Source organism: Gymnogyps californianus, chromosome 6 (assembly GCF_018139145.2).
Source record: "Gymnogyps californianus isolate 813 chromosome 6, ASM1813914v2, whole genome shotgun sequence".
NCBI lineage: Eukaryota > Metazoa > Chordata > Aves > Accipitriformes > Cathartidae > Gymnogyps > Gymnogyps californianus.
This window is the reverse complement of record NC_059476.1, coordinates 17351401-17370319: the sequence shown is the minus strand read 5'-3', so window position 1 is coordinate 17370319 and position 18919 is coordinate 17351401. Positions and strand designations below refer to the sequence as shown.

Genomic DNA, 18919 nt, shown 5'->3' with positions numbered 1-18919 from the left:
ATTATTTAAAGTTGAAAACAATAAGAGAATGGAATTGAAGCCAGTGGTGTTAACTGTAGATGCTCTGAGTGTGCTGCTGAAAACTGATTTAATTTGCCTGAGTTATGATCTTCCCAAAATTCTCTATGTTCATTTTTAATAGCTACAGTACTAAGCCTAGTACTTTGAATACAAAGCGAAGGACACACAATCCATTCCTAAATTGCTACTACAGCTAGATATACAGTTTTTCTAAGGCACCGCATGAGGTACTTTTCCTAGAAGCCCCACAACTTTAGTATTAACCTTTTAAAAAGCTTATCAAGATACATTACACAATAAACAAGATGAAGTTCAGCAGACACAGTGACATCACCTGTTAGCCACTTTGTAGTTGATTCTGCAACCTTATTTATGCACATTGATGTTTTTTCATGACAGATATAGGATATTGGACTCTCTGTAATCTGAAGTTTGCCATATTAGTTACCTTGAAAGATATTCATTGAATAAAAGAGGACGGAGGAAATTAGGAGACATATTTGTACCTAAGCCTGAGATAAAAGGTAACTTAATTGTCTGTCTCCTTAACACCAATCTCTGGCCCAGCTGGCAGCTTATTTATTTTTTATTTTAAATGTTTATAGTGCAATTGTGCTCAGTAGTTATCGTATTAAAAATGATAGTAGTCTAATTTTTTTTCTGTCTTTCTGGAAAGGAATTATTTTAACAGAATATCTTTCAGAAATATTTTCTGCTTGATCTGTACTCCTCTCTAATCTGTATATGCACAGAGCATCACATGAAAAATGCATGCACGTATCAGGTATAAAAACTAATACTACCTGTGCCTCAGCTTGGGCTGATGAGGAGTTTTGTACCTCGCAAGTAATAACTGAATCTTGCATGCCCCTTTGTTGGCAAAATCTGACTTCAGATGAGTCAGAAGCCAAACTCCCAGGTTTAACAAATGTCTACAGGGGATGAACAGATAGAATTATTTATTTCTATTAAGAATACCAGAGAGTATATTTTACAGGAAGTAATTTCATTATCTGTTGAAGTGCTAGGGTTCAGCATTTCAATACACAAAATTCAATGATGCATTAATTTGATCCACCTCATTAGCATCCAGGCACATTTAGTGAAAAGTGCCAGAATTGTTACAGTTGGTTCCAGTCAAAGTGATAAGCCCGAGAGCTTTAACTCTATAACTAGCAGATAATATCTCATGTATAATATATATAGTAAAATATATAAAATGTATAATGTATAATATATATAATGTATCATATAATATATGATTAATGTATAAAAAGAGGCAATATTCAAAATCATATTGCCATGAAGAACAAGTTTCAGTAAAATTACACTACAAAAAGATTTCAAGGTTGATCACTGTATCGAGAACAGAGAAAACTGATAGAGAACCACAATTTTACGTAATAGGATACATCTTGCCAGAGCTCAAGGAAAACCTGGAGGAAAAGATCAAGTGTACCCCATTTGTCTTACTTCTGCAAATGAATATGCAAATAGCAGGCAGAGAAACTGAAGGAACTGTTACAAGCAAACTTCCTTTTCTACTAACAGGTAAGGTCTCCTTTTAGACATTTTGGTATTTATTTTCACTGTTTCAGCTACTTTTTAGAGTGGATCAAGCTCCTTGAAAAAAATGTGGTGAGAGAATTTTTATCATTTCTTGGTAAATTCCATGTCATAGGTTTCTGTATTGATTTTTGGCAGTAGTCCCCACTTATGACTCACAAAAGATATCCTTATGTCTCATATAGCAAGTGCATATACAAGGAATACAGAAACACTCATATGTGAACTGGAAACCCAGTCTATCATATACACCCGTTACTAGAAAAGACCGAAGGAGAACAGTGAAGTGTACAGTTCTTGCCAAACACATTCATATATTTCCATTCAACAAAACCTGAACACAAGTCAAACCAGGTCTATAGACAGGGATTACTGACAAACTACCTCTTATTCAAAAGTGTCTTGCAGACCGCATTACATGCTTCCTAGCACTTATGGTCCTGACATATAAAAAAGCTTAACTCAATCTCCATTTGAACAAACTTTATATCGTTTAGCTATCTACTGGTGTCAAATGGAGAAAAAAATCAACGCTCCCTCACCCAAACCCAGACCCGGACAAACTGAGATGTTCTCTCTTATGTACCTGAGGCACAATATGTATAAAGGCTGGCATCAGCTTATAGATACAAGAACACTGTCTAGTTAAAACATTTCTTGTAAATGACTAAACTGAAATATAAGCATCTTAAATGGATTTTATGGAAATATTATGATACAGAATAATTCTGATTTTAATTTTGTTAAAACCAGGAAAGTTAAAATTCCCATAAAAATGATCATTATCATTCTAAAAGAACAATAATTACTAATTATGATTTGGCATTTTCCTGCTTAAAGCGATTTTTAATTTTCCATATACTATGCCCATTTTCTACATGAAATGAAATTGATCTTTACTACTTTGAATCTTGTAGTAACTGTTATGAAATCATATTAGACATTTCAGTGCCTATGTCTCTAGGACACATGGTGCCCTGAGTGAGAAAAATAACTTAGAATCATTTTACTTAGCTATTAAACAATTATACTCATGTTCCTTTACATCTAAGAGGAGGTTTAGCATTTCTATTACTAAACTTAAAATATCTACTGTTTATTTTCACTGTCTGAGAACCTCAACATGACTGGTACAACAAAGATTCTAATTAGAGTAATCTTTTCTGTATACTGATTGTCTATTGTTTTCCAGCTCAAACAAGATTTGAATTTGAAGATCATACACTATGCTGAGTCTATGTAACCTGTGACAATTTTCTTCCTTAATAGCCACATTGCAGCATTTGAAAATTGGCAATTATTCATTTTGCCATGAGCTAGTAACTGAAAGAGTGAAATTCTCATCTGTGAAGAATGGTATAGTAAATCATGGATTAGCAAAGTCAGGCACTCTCAGTGAAAGTATATCCTCCTGTTTACACCTGACAAAGCTAATGTTCAATATGGCTCTTCTTCTCTTCACTATACAAATTTTATGTTAGCTTTAATCAATTTCATCTCTAGAAAGAAAATGTTTTAAAAAGCAGAAAACTAATCACGTTAATAAAGATTTCACTCAGCAGAATCAGACAGCAAAACACAATTCATCTTCCTATAGACTTTTAACAAGTTGTGACAACCTCACACAGCCATCTATAAATGCTACTTAAACATTTTGTGTTCAAAATAAAATAAGCTAAGTCTGTTTAAAAGAATACACTAATATGGATTTTTCACAGCAAAGCCATAAAAAGTAGAATTTGTATTTCCTGCCCTTCACTATAAAACTGAGGTCTTTAGTCTAAATTGACCATTGAGGTTTTTCCATGATCTGTGGGGAAAGAGAGGCACCTCCATAAGACAATTCATCCTGTCCTCACACAAACATCCAAGACAGATGGGAGGAATTGTTCTCTGGAAGTTCCTCTCTGTCTCAGTCTCCCTCCAAAATCTATACAGGGACACTAGATAACTTTGGCTAATACCTAACTTTTTGATAGCTAAAGTCAAGAAAGATGAATCCATCTTCTCATGCCTTTGGTCGGAAATCCTAATTTGTGGTAAGTTGTTTGTTTTGTTTTTTTTTTTTTCTTCTATGCAGACTGACTATTTTGGCTTGAAGTTTCAGCATCTCATAGGCATCTGGTTAAAATTCTTGCTGCATTACACCTGCCATGCTGTCAGAGAGACATTAGTTAGTCTGCTCCATCTAGAAAGCTGATAGGGAGTCCAGACTTTCAGTTGCTCCTGTAATAGCATTAGATCTCTGCTGTGGAATGAGGAAGGTTGCTATCAGGTTACCAGGCAATCAACGCAAGTGTGGACAAGACTTACAGCAGAACAGATAAGGGTAAAGGGAGAGTCATTATAGCATAGTTTCTGATGATTAAATAATGCCTTAACCCAGAAGCAAGCCAGATTTTTTTCCTCCATAAGAAACCAACAGAAACATTTGAATTGTTCCTGTTCAGATAGAGGTATCTGAACCTAGCCAATACCAGTTCTGCATATTTCCATCTCCTGAGTTAACTATTAGCATACAATAAATATTCAGATTTTTATATACACTTAAGTGACTCAGTTCTTTATGGATCCTATTTATAGTCTGTAAAAAGTAAAGAATACAGAAATAAAAGTGAGAGTTTGTTTAAAATTTATATGTTTTAGGAATATATTAAAAAAAAAAAAAAAGGATAGCTAATATTCCATACCTGAGTAGTGGTTGCTTTGGATAAGAAGGTTGGTCACTGTTTTGGCATGGCTGAGGTTTTTTTGTGACTTGCTTATAAATATTCCTGGCAGTTACTCCAATCCATAGCATAGTAGAGAGTGTAGAATAATGTAGTACTATGCCAACCTAAAAAAATAGTGGGCAATTAAAAAAGTCAGTAAATGGATCAGTAAAACAAGAGTTTTAGAAGAATCTTACTGCATAAGTGTACAAGCAAACAGATTTTTTTTAACTTAATTTGTAAGTGCATCAATTTTTTCTTTCTCTCTGGTTATTTCTAACCGGGGAAAACACTTTTAAAAAGCAGATGGAATCTGTTATTTAATCTATCATATATAAGATCTGTGATACCAGATGGTATGTTATGAAACCAAGACTGTAAAGATATTTGTTTTCTAAGAACCTGATTAACGACAACTTTTTACACCTGGATTTAAAGTGATGCGAAGCTTAGTTTGTGTTGCAAGCTTTGTTAGCTTATCATGACAATGCAATTTAAAAATTAATGAGAGGTCAGCATTTTTGTTTGCTATTCTGCTACTGTTTCCTTTCATTTTTCAGGAATATCCTGCTGTAGTTCCCTCTCAGCTGCATATAGCCAAAGTTGACTTCTTGTCATGGGATCAGTGCTATTTGCCTAAAACCAGAATATTTTCAGACATATTTTAAGGAACTTATAAACTTGGCCATACATTTTTTAAAATTAAATGACAGATCTTGGCATCCTCTCTTAAAAGGAAATACAAACTCTGAATAGTGTTATTATCATTTTGTCTCCAAGAAACTGGTGTGTTTATCATTGAAAGTAAAATAAAGTACAGACACCTCTAAAATACTAACATCTTTGTTATATTAGTAATTGTTATTCATTACTATGGAAACAGTAATTGGAATTTTATCCAATCTCCAATGCTTTATTACATCAGTTAAGTCTCCATCTGATTATATAAAATGAGGTTACCTTTGAAGCAATAACCTGACATTTTGCAGTGACAAGTAAAATATTGCTATAATTGGAAAGCATATAAATGTTTAAGGAATACAGAGAATTGCTGAATAAAACTAACACAAATCTATTATAATGATTTATTTGAACCAGTGTTCATTTTTGCTCAACTCAAAACAAAATAATTGATGGGTAAAGAAAAAAATTTCCATTAATTTTGTTTATATTTAGTAATATAGCACAAAAGTTGAAGATAGCAGCAAATATCATCAACAGAAAACCCTTTGTAATTTTCTCTGGGACTTGTCTGGCACATTAGACAAGGGAGTATAAAGCCTTCATAGCTGTTATCGCTTGAGGTAAAAGAAGCAGAAATAAGAATGAAAGAACTGTGTACCATCAGCTGGCAGACATTGCCAGTTCAGTGGCTAGTGCTGTCTGGACTTAGTTCATGTGCAGCTTGCAGCATTTCTGTAGGGACACAGTGAATATTACTATGAGCTGGGGGGGAGTGAAGGAGTAAGGCAGGAGGGAGAAGAGGGGGAGGAGAAAAAGGAGCCGGGAACCGTGAGAAAGAACTGGAAAAATTCTAGAGATTTGGTTCATAACCTCTTTCTCATTTCAGCATAGCACTGCTACTATACATTCTGTAATTATTCTACAAGAGTATGCCAAAGAGTCCATAAGAATATGAACAGCAGCGATGAATTCCATGTGAGAAGGCACCTACATGTGAAATTTTGACAACATATACAGCCAAATAAACAGAAAAGATCAGCCACTTAAGTGAATGAGATTCCCAAAAATAGAACAATTTTATTGAACTTTCAAGGAGGCAACTGCACTGAGCTGAAAACATCATTGCTATGCCACACCTCAGTCACATTACTTTTCTTCACAGTGTGCTCATATTTCAGCAACTTAGTTCCTTCTGATATATGGACAAATCGAACAAACATGGGCAAGAGACAGAAATGTTATCAGCTTCTGTACTAACTCTTTAATAATATGCCTCTTTCTCTCTCGAAAAAAAAAATCCATTTGAATTTCTTACTTAAAGGAAAAGAGGATATATCCTGATGATACAGGACCTCCTCATGACTGACAGATTTGAAGGACAATGGTGACAATCTGGAGATAAAACATATATGACACAACAAAAATGTGGAATTTGGAAGGGTGCACTGAGCAGTTATACTAAATTCCAAAGGAAAGGGTACCCTTTTCTTTGTGTGGTGATGATTTTGTTTCTAACTTCTCATCACAAAATATACTTTCTGGACTAGCATTTTTGCTTTTATTCATCCACTAATAATAATTAGTAAAGAAATGCTTGTCACACCTCATCTTGAAAATTCAGTATTTCAAAGTGGTGGGCTTTGCTCTCTGCCTCTTCCTTCCCCATATCTCCACATGAACATCAGTCATGCCACAGAGATGCATTTTCCTCATTGTTGCACTTTGGGGCTGTGGCTGCATGCTCTTTTGTCCCCTTCAGTGGGACCATCTCTTTCTAGCTCTCTTAAGCTAGGAAGACATCTCAGCCCTATGCTAGAAATACATGAGATACCAGCTCATGACATGGAAGGGGAAGACAAGGCTCAACAGAAAGGGGAACAGCACAAAGATAGTTTTGTTCAGTAAGCTCTCACTTAACTCTGTTAGTAAATGTAAACCTTAGGTTTATGCACTAAAGGTCCAGGGTACAAATTTATCTGTGGATATATTGTTACTGGATTTGTGCCTCTGTAAAGCTTAAGAGGCCAATAAATAGATAGAAATTAAATACCAAAATGTTCACTTAAAACTATTTTCACTATAAGTAGAACTTTTGTATTTCACATAAAATTGTATAGGAAGGGTCAAGTTTTCCACACAGAACAAAGGATTATGATTGAATATATTAAAGTGATGACTCTTATCCGTAAGAAGGTTTTCCGCTGACAGGCCAAATGGTACAGAAAGAACTGTCAGGACATATGCATTGAAGACAGCTTTGCACCTAAAGCTGTTGAATAACCGCAGTAATATGGTGAAAATTTTCTTGTTTCCTTGGACTCATTTTTTCCATGTCCTGTGTTCTTATAACTCTTATCTTTGGGAATAAGCACCAGCCTACTGAATAGAAGATTATGCTTTTCTACAGTAACAAGATGTTGTCTGTATGTGCTCCTTCAATAAATTTCAGTACCTTAGAGGTAACTTAAGTTCCATACCATGCAGTTACCGTAGTAATGACCAGAATACACATTTATGCAAAGCGTTTTGGCACAAAAAGCTCTCTTGATCAGCTTTAACTTGCACACAAATTTCTTTGTTTTCCCCTAGTTTTTAATTTAATTTCTTTTTTTCAATTGTAATCATATTTCAGATAAGATTGTCCTTCTTCAGCCAGTTCTATTTAAAGGAGGATATGGATATGCACTGACATTCTGATTAAACTATTAATCCTGCACTGAAAGTGATTCTTTTCAGTGAGATGAAAGGATTCAGGAATTTCTCTGCGGTCTATAACACCACTGGACATGAATATTTCATGATCTTAAAACTTTTAGCCTTAGAACAACCCCATGCTCCCTTCACAGGTAGAAAATTTAGAGCAAGAAGTTGAGACCCACAAATCAGGTACCTGAGACCAGGTAGGACAATCTTCAGCATGCACATCTAACTCCATAGCATGCAAAGTCTTTAGCCGTCATAGGTTGCTGCTAGTAATGTTTCCAGCCACCTAAAGTCTTGCTTGGGCATATGACTAGCTCTGTTCCTGTCTCAGCAGAGCAGAACAATGCAGCACCTTTCTCACCAAAGACCACTCAAGAGCTCTTAAATAGCATTCTTTGCTTGAGACACTCTAACTGGCAAACTTGATCACAGTACATTAATTTTACACCCATTCTTTAAAAAAAAAATATAGCTAGAACAGAAAGAACTGCTCTTTTCCTCCTCTTTCTATAATATTTTTGTATCTACAGCTCCTACCCGAGATGTAGCGCATAGCTCTAGGACCTCCTTAGTTTAACAGGATTCAAATCCAAATTTCTGACTTCCAAGGGTAGTACTCTAACTTCTAGGCTACTGGCTAGTATGGAACAGGTTTTGCCTTTCTTGCTGAAGATCTACTGCCCTACAGAAAGGAATTCACAAGCAGCTTCACATATGACACTCATCAGGGAGAAGGAAGATCTGAGCCTTGCCAAATTTTACATGGAAGCTTTTATTTGATAAACCATATAAGAGGTTCTTGGAGATGTGATCGAAGTGATCATGCCACTCAGTGACGGGCCATTAGGATAAAAAATTATGATTCTGTCTCTCTCCCTAACTTTTCTGTCTCCTGAATCTTGTGCCCCTAAGCCTATTCTTCATGCTTCAACATGTTGAACTGACGATTTCATCCCCTAGCATTCGTAGCCTCATGGCCATCATGCTCTCCTGCAAAGCAGGGGCATGAGACTGAAATCTTTCAGACTGAGGGTATAGAATCAATGCCTCCCACACATGGGGAGTGATCCAGCTACAGCTGTGTCTCCTTCCATCTCATTCCTTACATGAAAGGAATAAGCCTCCTTCTGCCCTTTGAAGGAAAGTAATCTGAGACCCTGACTCTTGGAGATGGAAGGGGCTGACTATATTATCCACTGGCTGGCTCAAGCACCTTTCTGGCTAGTGTACAGGCTCTAATTAATCCCATTCTGCTGTTCCTAACACAACCTTTGCCTTGCATGAAAGATTTTGCCATAAACTCAAGACTCTGGATTCTACATCAACAGCCAGCATTCAGTGACACCCAGAATCAGATTCTTGGGTAATCTAAACACTCTGTAGATATAACCTCATTCACACAGGAAGTCTGTGAAGAAGAAATCAACTCTTCCAGACCAGCACTCTAACATCAGTTTTCTTTATAAATCACAAAGACTGCATAGCACGTATGCACGTGAGACTGTCTGTACAAAATCCTCTCTGAAATAGGTATGCAGGTTTAAAAGGGAGTTTTAGATTTTTAGATTCCAGCTAAAAATAAATCTCTTACCATCTCTGAAAACACATTTTTTTTGTGTAATTACTTTGCCTTCAAGGGGATATGAAGGTTCTTCCAGCTATCTGTCACAGAAAATGGGTCCATTTCCATAGGATTAATTCCTGCTGCTTAAAATTAGCCTGGGACACCTCATTTAGAGGGGGAAGGTGATCCAAATGAAGTTATTTTAGAATCACCCTTTTTGGTTAATTATGAAGGATAAAAATTAACTCAGTCTATTATTTTACTTGGGTAAGGATGTTGCAATGAAATTTGTGTGAAAGTTTTAGGGATAATTACAATAGGAAAGGTGGAGGTTCACTGGCTTTGACATCACATTTCAGTGATTAAGACAGAAAATGCTTGCACTTGGAATCTTCCCCTATGCACTCAGGAAACCAAAAGTGCAAATTACATTGCTGCAGGGTGAAGCTGTGTTTTGAATTGTAGCAGATGGAAAGATACCTGTGCTATAGCAACACTGGTGGTGCTACACATGGAGTATAACTAATATTTTAGTGCTGCTTGAAGCAGTAATATTTTCACAAATATATTTTTAAACCCTAACATCAGTTTTTTTCCAGAACTGGGGGTGGGGGTTGGGGGGGTGGGAGAAAGAAAAAGGAGAAAGAGACAAAACTTGGACTTGAGGGACACAAGCCCAAAACAGCTATATAAATATACCTTTCATTAGACTGAGTGATTTAAAGAATTGCTATATTCCATAGGCAGGAGAAAAGGAGTGCTGTCCACCCCACCACTGTTTACGCAAGCTATGGGAAATGTTCACGTGCATGAGCTTCTGGGGAAACCATTAGTAGGTCTGACCTCCCTACCTCCTAGGTTTGGCACCCTGAATATTAATTCACAGAGTAATCCTCTCAGGGTTCTCACAGGAGGAGACAGGCACTGGGACTCACAGAATTTTGAAAAATGTTGCTGTCAGTAGGCAAGAAAGGGTCTGTGGTGGGGTACAATGTTCGAGGAGTGAACACTTGTTCAGCCTGTTACCAGCATCTGTTAGTCCTACCTAATTACATCAGACAATTTCTACCAGGAACCAGAGGACAGTATGTGTCTTGTGTGTCCTATATGTTTCCTGTATTTTAACTGATGATATTGTCTGTTGATGTAGCATAGTGTCAGGTAAATAAATAATTTTATGAAACTGATTAGAAGGCATATGTGAATGGATCCATTCAGTGTCTCTAAGTGTGCATGTTTCTCAGCAGCTCAGGATCTGGCCCTATACCATAGCAAGAAACAGCTGTCAGCTGTACAGCTGCATTTTATGAAGATACCCCTGTAGTTTATGTATTACTCATAACAGATTATTAATAACTCATTTATCTCAATCAATTTTTCATTATTGCTGTTAATACTGCATTGTTACCATGCAATCTGTAAAGTAAATAACCAGACAATGATTGTAACAACAGATGGTCATTTGTGATCGTGTAATTACACAGCCATGGCTGCCCTACAAACTAATCTGCTACCCTCACTTGCAAACTGCAGATAAAGACAATGGTAAGTGATATTTCAATTTGCTAGAACTCACAGATTAATTATGACACAATACACTAGATATTGTGAGATATTTATCTCAGAATAATCTAGTGGACAACTGTGTCATTTAAATGAATACCACGTAATATACATAGGTAGACTTTGTATGTAGAACGTTACAGGTGCTTACAGATCTACATGTGCTGTTTATTGATGGTCATGCACAAGTATACACAGAAGGCTTCCAAAGCATCTCACTGAAAATTAGAGTGATATCTCTTACACTAGTTATGCAAGTTGTGCAGTGACTCTGCTGTTGGCTGGTGACTCTTGCTGTTCACACCCATTCAAGCCAATCAGAAGAACCAGATCAGTGACAGGCAAAATATCTGGGAGAACATTGGCTTAATAAAGTGCTTTACTACAGGCAAATACGAACAACATTCATGAGATTTCGAGCACTTCTACAAAATCCGAGAGGAAGAAATATTTAAGACAAACAAATTGCAACAAGCCCTCATCATGCATTACAGAAGATGACTGAAATGACTCTCTTTATGCACTGTACAGACTCAGCCTCTATATTCAGAGCAGCTGAAGCCATGCCCTCTCTGTGCATCTCATGGCACTATATCCCCAGAAAGGATGAAGCAAGAGATGTGAAATAGTCCAGCAGTGCAAACAGGGGTCCATAAATCGCAAGTGTACTGGTCTGCTTTGTCTTCTTAGCTTGAGTTGTAATTAAAATACATAATCATACTATAAACATTAAGCTGCCCAAGTGTATATTTAGGGATCACCCAATGAAGCCAGGGCCACCCTCAGGCAAATGGTATATGTATTGGAAAAGTGGAGCAGTAACTTTAGTTCCACACATTCAATCCAAAGATCAGAAAGGACAGAAATATTTGGGCATCATAGTTTTCAACTATCCTGCAGAACAGAGAAATATTATGATTTTCAGGGATTTTTTTAAAATAAGGAAATCTGAGCTGCAGAGAAGTTAATGCATTGGTCAGCCTCTCACAGAAACTCACATGACAACCAAACATTGAACACTCCCAGTGCTGGCCTTTAAAAGACATGCTTACAATGATGACTTATTCTGAAGAACTTAAGATCCAGGAACAATGTATGAAAAGAAAGAGAACTATCAGAATTATGTTAAAAGATAGAGTTTCAGGTTTTCATTCTATTAGTAAGAATTACTAAGGCAGATACTTACAGCTTGACATATAATTGGATATTTAATGCGATTGATTCCACCAGCAAAAACAGCAAATGTAAGAGCAGTATGGAAACAAAAGTTGAGAAGCATGTGCCATCCTTTTCTACTTATTCGGATTGTGCTGTTGAAAAATCACATTTTAAAATTAAGAAACAGCATATCTATTATTAAAATTACAAATTGGAAAAAATGCTTAATACAATAGAATTAAATTCTTTGATTCTTGAATACCTACTTAGCAATCTACCTATAGGACAGAGTCAGATTTATACAGCATTGAAATCAATGGTAAAAAGGTAAAAATCATGGTAATTGTAAAGAGTCTACTGACAAGGGTCTACTGACTTAAAGTTTCATCCATCAAATCAAGCATTTAAAGTAGAGTAATAAAAGCAAAAGGCTTATTGCATAGCTTCAGATATGCAGAACTTTAACAAGACATCTCTAAAGGATTAAATGGAAGCTGAAGATCAGAAGTCATTGCATTAGTTCACTTAATTAATATTTAGCAGCTTCTACAGTACAATACAGTCCTACTCTTTTAAATTGCTAATGGTCTTTAACAGAAGTATGTCGTTAAAATGGCATTTGTATAAATCTTTCATATAATGGAAAACACAAGTTTTCTACAACCAAGAAGATTTAGAAGTCAAAGAAAGTTTCTTTTATCCAATGATAGTTACCAGTCTTCCAACCAAACTTGATCTTAGAAGCCAATACCGCCAGTGTAGCTGTCCAAAATGCTCCTCTACTGGAATTTGCCAGAAAGCGATTTGATAGTGCTCGTGGTTTTATATTGAATTGTCATATTAGAAATCTTAGGAACAGTGTGTAGACCATTTAGACATAGGTCTCAGGAAAGATACAGCTTGGGAAAGGTTGACATAACCTTTTTTTGATTTCTCTGGTGTAAATCACATTGCTGATACTACTACCCAACAGAAATTCAGATCATTTTAATTTATCTTTTCAGTGAGGGTTAGAAAAATTGAAGTACCTCAGCATAATGCTGACCATTTAACACAAGTGCTTAAAATTGAATTCTTACCTGTGATGGACAATGTAGGTGATAATGGAAGCAAACAAGCACAACAACATAACTGCGGTACATGCATATACCACAGGGTGCAGAAACTCCCCTGGGTACTGGGGGAAAGACAGCACTGTCTTAAAATCCTATGGAGAAAGCAAAATGATTTAACATTGTTAGGCATATGTGAAACTCTGAGGCTTCATTTCAATATGTCCTGTCATTTCTAGCTGCTCCCTTTCAAGAGCAGGAAAATAAGATTATGAACTTTTTATGTAGTTATAGTTCATAAATTTACAATAACATCAGACTGCTCTTTCCTCATCTGCATACACTTTGCAAGACAGAAATTAACCTTTTTGTACAAGCAGACATGTCCTAATTATAAAAAAAGGTCTGGAAAAATACACAGAATATTACGTATTCCAGACATTAGCAATGTCTGTTCCTTCTGATAACATGAAATTTATGTGTGTATTTTACTAGGATATTAAGTACAAAATATCAAATTAGCATGAAGGTCTCTAAATGGCATATACGTGGCTGCAGAAGAACCACTCAAAGAAACAAAAGCCATGAGAATACACCCAAAACATCGACCGACTTGTGCCTATTTTCAAGTATAATTCCCAGTTCATACACCTCCTCTGACCCAGTAACCTTCACACTTAGTTGCAAATACTCTACTACCTATATCAATTCAAAAGCAGCTTGACAGCTATATTAACAGCAGAGTAAAGACCCATGCATTCCTTTTGGACCTGCTAGTGCCTACTGACAAAATTCTTCATGAAAAACATAATGAAAAACTATTAATATCTTTGTAAAATAAACCATATCGCATTCCCATTCTAAATTACTGGATCTCACAGGTAAGAAATAATAGGAGAGCTAAATCTGCAGGTGTGATGGATGGAAAGCAAAAGGAGCCCATTACAGAAAACAGTATGTCTTCAGACTATCTGAATTAAACCAAACATTAGCAGTTCGCTGTAATACATTAAGCCACATCTGTTTGTAGCACTACATTTCTGCAAACAGGTACCATAAATTAGACACATAAACTATTACCTGAGTGCAAACAAAGTGTTATCTACATGCCAGTTTCCATGTGCAGTGGCCCTAACTGTGCACACAAAAATGAATATACATCCCAGCACAGAAAAAGCTAAAATCTGACAAAGTACTGAATATGACAATCCAGCAAACTCTATCACTGAAAAGACTGGCATATATTTAAAAGAGTTTTTTCTTATATGTCAGTTGTAGGTTCCGCTGGAAGAAAATTCAATACATTATTTTCCCCAAGGTGAAATCTTCCCTTTGGAGATTGGGACTGTAATGCTAATACATTATTTTAATCGCATTTGCATGCAGAGAGCTGATTTCCAGCACCATTATTTATGTATATGAACTTGTGCATGTACAAGCAGCTAATTTTCATGAGTATATGCAATTATTAAGTCAGAGGGAAAGGTACTGTTCCATTTACCTTCCAGAAAGGTCCTTATAAGTAACAGATGCCCTAGTAGTCATTATTTTTCTTCATGCTAGCTTTAAAGTTCCTAAGTTTGATTGTAGCAGTTTCTCCAGGTGCATATTAATGTCAGTTCTAAAACAGAGCAGCTTACAACATGTATAAAAAAGACCATCAAAATGAATAAATAATGTATGAACAAGATGGCAAATATATGTCATCAGATCCCATTTCTCTTCAAGTACTTCCTCAGCTTGCTTGTGTACCTCAGGTAAATCTGTTCAGTCACCACTTGTCCCACACACAAGTCCGCTCTCAGCCCTGCTCAGTTCACCAAAACTCAAAGTCAGAGGCGGAGTCACTTGCCACAGAGGTACTCTTATGCTGTCTCCTAACATCTCTTTCTGCTCTTCCCTCAATCATAAGTGGAATACAAGAGGAAAAGAACTCTGTCTTTTGATGTGGTAGCTTTTAATGTGACAGACCTATGCTCTTGAGGCCTTCTATTGATTTGGTTTTTTTTGTAGTGTGGATGACTATACATTCCGGATATACTGAATTCACAGATTTCAAATAATTCTTTAAAAGTCTGTTGGCTCAGAACTGCCACTGAATCTTCACTCAAACACCCTTTTTTTGACCATCTTTTCTCTTGGGTTTTTATTTGCATCATCTCTCCATTAATTCTTTTACAGAGTTAATTTCTTGAGGTAGACTATTATTTACCAGAAATGTTCAGTACAATTTTGGCTCATATTACTAGAGTAGTAAGGTAAATACTGGACAATTTAAATAGAAATACTCTGCTGAAAATGATAAAATATTTACTTTTAGCTCTTACTGATATAATCATATTTTGGTATACCAATAATACACTTTGTCATAATTTTATGTACACACTTGCTTCATTTCTGTGCATTAAGAAAACTGTTACTGTAACTAATATAGTAGTAACAGTGCAGTTATTTAAAGAAAGAAATATCTTGGATATTTCTGAAAAAAACCCCCTCTGACAAGTTAACAAAGTTGTGAAAAAGGAAACACAGTGAAGCTACACATTTATGTAGCAACAAATGAAAGTGATTTTACTTGAGGTAGTATCATTCAGTGTACTAAAGCACTAGCTTTTAATAGTGTAAATGCAAGGATCAACCAATCACTATGTTTGGACATCAGTATAAAAGCAAATGCCATACGCCCTACAGGAATACAACCGTTTTGCCTGCAGAAGAATCAAGAACAATCAGCATCTTAAAGCTAATTCCATTTTAAAATATTCGGGTTTTATTATTATCTCTTTTCTAATCTTGTACAGTAAATAAGTGGTAAAACTTTTGAGCATCATAATGTATTATTGTCAGTGTAGAATATCCTTTTTAAGAGTTTTGTATATTGAAAACTGATTTCATCATAGATGTATAATAAATTTATCTTGTCTGCTTTTTGATGATAATTAAACCTTATTGATCTGTCAGCCTCCCCTGAGTAATCCTCTGGGGAAGACAGCATGCAGAAAACAAAGGGTTTTTTTTTTAATGCTGTACGCAAAGCAGCATAATTTTATGTTACATTTTAAAAAGGTGGGTGTGATTTTCTTTCCTAGAGGGGATTCAAATGATGATGATATTGAAAAATGGCAGGAATTATCTACAGGAAAATGAATACACACAAGACTTTGACCATTACAAACTGCTGTCTACAAGTACAAGGCCAGTAAAATGTTGTCTAATGAGAATTTGTCGTTCATTCACCCGTACAAGAAGGTGTGAAACCAGCTTCTTTCAGCTGTAAATGCCACCGTAGTACATACGGCACAATAGAAATTAGTGATGGAAATCAGTGACAGAAAAGACTTTTTATCAGCTATTTCATCCAACAATCAGAATTATAAAAACATCAGAGTGCAAATGGGACTGTTCCGCTTTCACTTGAGACTTCGTTCCAAAAATTGACTGAGACAGACACATCTATACAGATCAGTTAAAACTCAATATGAAAGTATAAAGAGGTATAGACAAATTACATACCAAAGGCAGCCCTGAGACATTTAATAGCAGATGCTGAGAAAGCTGAGGGGAAGACACAGTGAACTAATACTAAATATTCGGTACTTTCACAAAATCACAGCTGCTAAAAACAATCTAGTTCGTGTTGTAAATTTTTGTAATCCATCTACTTATATTGGCAAATTAAACATTTATTTTTAATGTATTGCTTGTAATAGTATGACATTAGAAAGTATAGTGTAACTGGTTTCTGTGTTTAAAGCAGGACACCTGAAATTGTGTTCCCTGAGGAAGTGATATCGAAGCACCACAGAGACTTAGAAACACAAGCGCATTTGAACAATCAGTTATGGTAAGATTTAGATTCCTATTTTATTTAGATTCCTCCTACTTAAACAAAACAAAACTTAAAAATTAGGTGCCAAATATTAGGATGTTTAGGAGCACCAGAATATGGAAATTATCCATAGAGTTGGGTCTCTAGGAGAGGCAAAAACACTGCAATGCACATTGAGTGGAGCAGTTGACGTGCTGGAGGGAAGGACTGCTATTTGGCAGGATCTCAACAGGCTGGAGGAATGGGTTTACAGGAACCTCATGAAGTTCGTTGAAAAGAAATAAAAAGTTTCCTGTCTCTGGGACAGAGTCACCCCGACAGCAGTACAGGCTAGGGGACAACTGACTGGAAAAAAGCTTTGCAGAAAAGGATCAGAGGGTCCTGATGGACAATAAATTGAAAGCAAAGCAGTGGTGAGCCCTTGTGGCATATAAGGTGAACCACATATTGGGCCATATTAGCAAGAGTGCAGGCAGCAGGCTGAGGGAAGTGATTATTCCCTTCTATTTGCCACTTGTGAGAACAAATCTCGACTAGTGTGTCCAGTTTGGGGCACTTCAGTACAAGAAAGACATTGATGAATTGGAAGGAGCCCAGCAGAAGCCACCAAGACAATAAGATGGCTTAAGACCTAGATTCTAGGTACTTAATTTACATCTCCTATCTCCCAAGAGTTGGCCCATTTTACTGAGCTCCTTTATAGTCTGGATCCCTTTACCCTCTGGTTGAAGCTGCACCATGAAGAATGCAATATCCATTAAGCCAGTAGAAAGCAAGAGCAAATAGAAAGAGCGAGCTTGAGCCAACGGCTTGATTTGTTGTAAAGTTAGTGCATTTTGAAGGAGACAAGCCTGGATTTTTGTCCCCAGTACCAAGCCAGTTTATACATTTTACAGACCAAATAATACATATTATTAATGTAATTTAATAAAAAGTAGATGTAATCCAAGGAGAAAGGAATAAAAGCCAGATCTTGCTCTTATGAGTACTCTAATTCCAAGGCTTTATGCAAAAGTTTGGCACATTCAGGAATATTCTGAAAAAAGCAACCTTTTCTGGGAAGCTGGACTCAATACTGTCCATATGGGCTAAGCATTCTCTGTTAGGTGAGCAGTACATGACAGCTGAGGACTTAGGTGAAGAGTATGTGCCTCCTTGCCAGGCCTCTGAATGACAGCAGAGCTTAGAAATCTAGCTCTTCACACTGGGAAGCAACTATGCACATGCAGAGGAGTCTAATTCCAGGGAATTTTGCAGTTTCCACTACACCAAATGTTAATTTCGCAGACAGCAAGTAAACTTTCTGGATCACTTTCATAGTCTTTGGTGCTTAAACTCTGCTGAGGTCTATTCTGTAGGTGTAAAAGTAGGTGTTTAAACACAAAAAAAATTGAAAAGTTCATTCTTAAAACTCTCTTTATAAGCAGTCTGATTTTTCAAAGTACTGAACCACATTTCCACAGCCTGTTATGAGAAAACCCTGTGTTCTCTATGGGGAAAATGTCAAATACTGTAATTATGTCAACCTTCTAAATGACATCTCTGTAATACTTCCCCAACTCAGGAATTAATTTCTCAAAAGGCTTAGACAAGCTGTTTAATTTGGAGAAGACCTGAAATATGGAAGTTTAGAAGATTGTTTTCAGGATTGAACTTCATTAATAGGCCTACGAAATTCTGCAATTGTCTCCAGTCACACTGAAAATATTGAAAATGTAGCTTTTGTGGTACTGTGATCGTACCAATTTGGGAAGACTTAAAAGATTCAGGAAATGCTTGTAAAACAAGGAGAAAAATCCTGTAACTCTTAGCATGATCCATTCCTAGGATCTTGCCTCTCCTCAGTTTCTCATTCACACAGTTTTCCAAGGTTTGCTTCCAGAACAGTTTCAAATTTGCTCTATTTTTGTCAGATCAGTCTCCTCAGCCCTAATTATCTCAAATAGCCATCCACTGGATGTATGCTACTTTTGCAAATAATAACTCCTTACACTCACAAATAAAAAAGAAAAAATCCTACAAACCCCCCACCTATGTTGTTTGGAATAATGAGATACATTGTGACAAA

General features: G+C 36.2%; 1 protein-coding gene across 2 annotated transcripts in view; it reads right to left on the bottom strand.

Moving 5' to 3' along the window:
• The window catches only part of LOC127017856 (adhesion G protein-coupled receptor A3-like), a 284811-nt gene that overhangs the window by 29421 nt on the left and 236471 nt on the right, over positions 1–18919 (bottom strand). For both annotated transcript variants that reach the window (XM_050899150.1, XM_050899151.1), the window contains 3 exons: positions 13050–13177; positions 11999–12122; positions 4278–4423 (listed from right to left, as the gene is read on the bottom strand). In XM_050899150.1, the coding sequence (XP_050755107.1) occupies positions 4278–4423; positions 11999–12122; positions 13050–13177 (398 nt within the window). The remainder of the gene's footprint in view (positions 1–4277; positions 4424–11998; positions 12123–13049; positions 13178–18919) is intronic.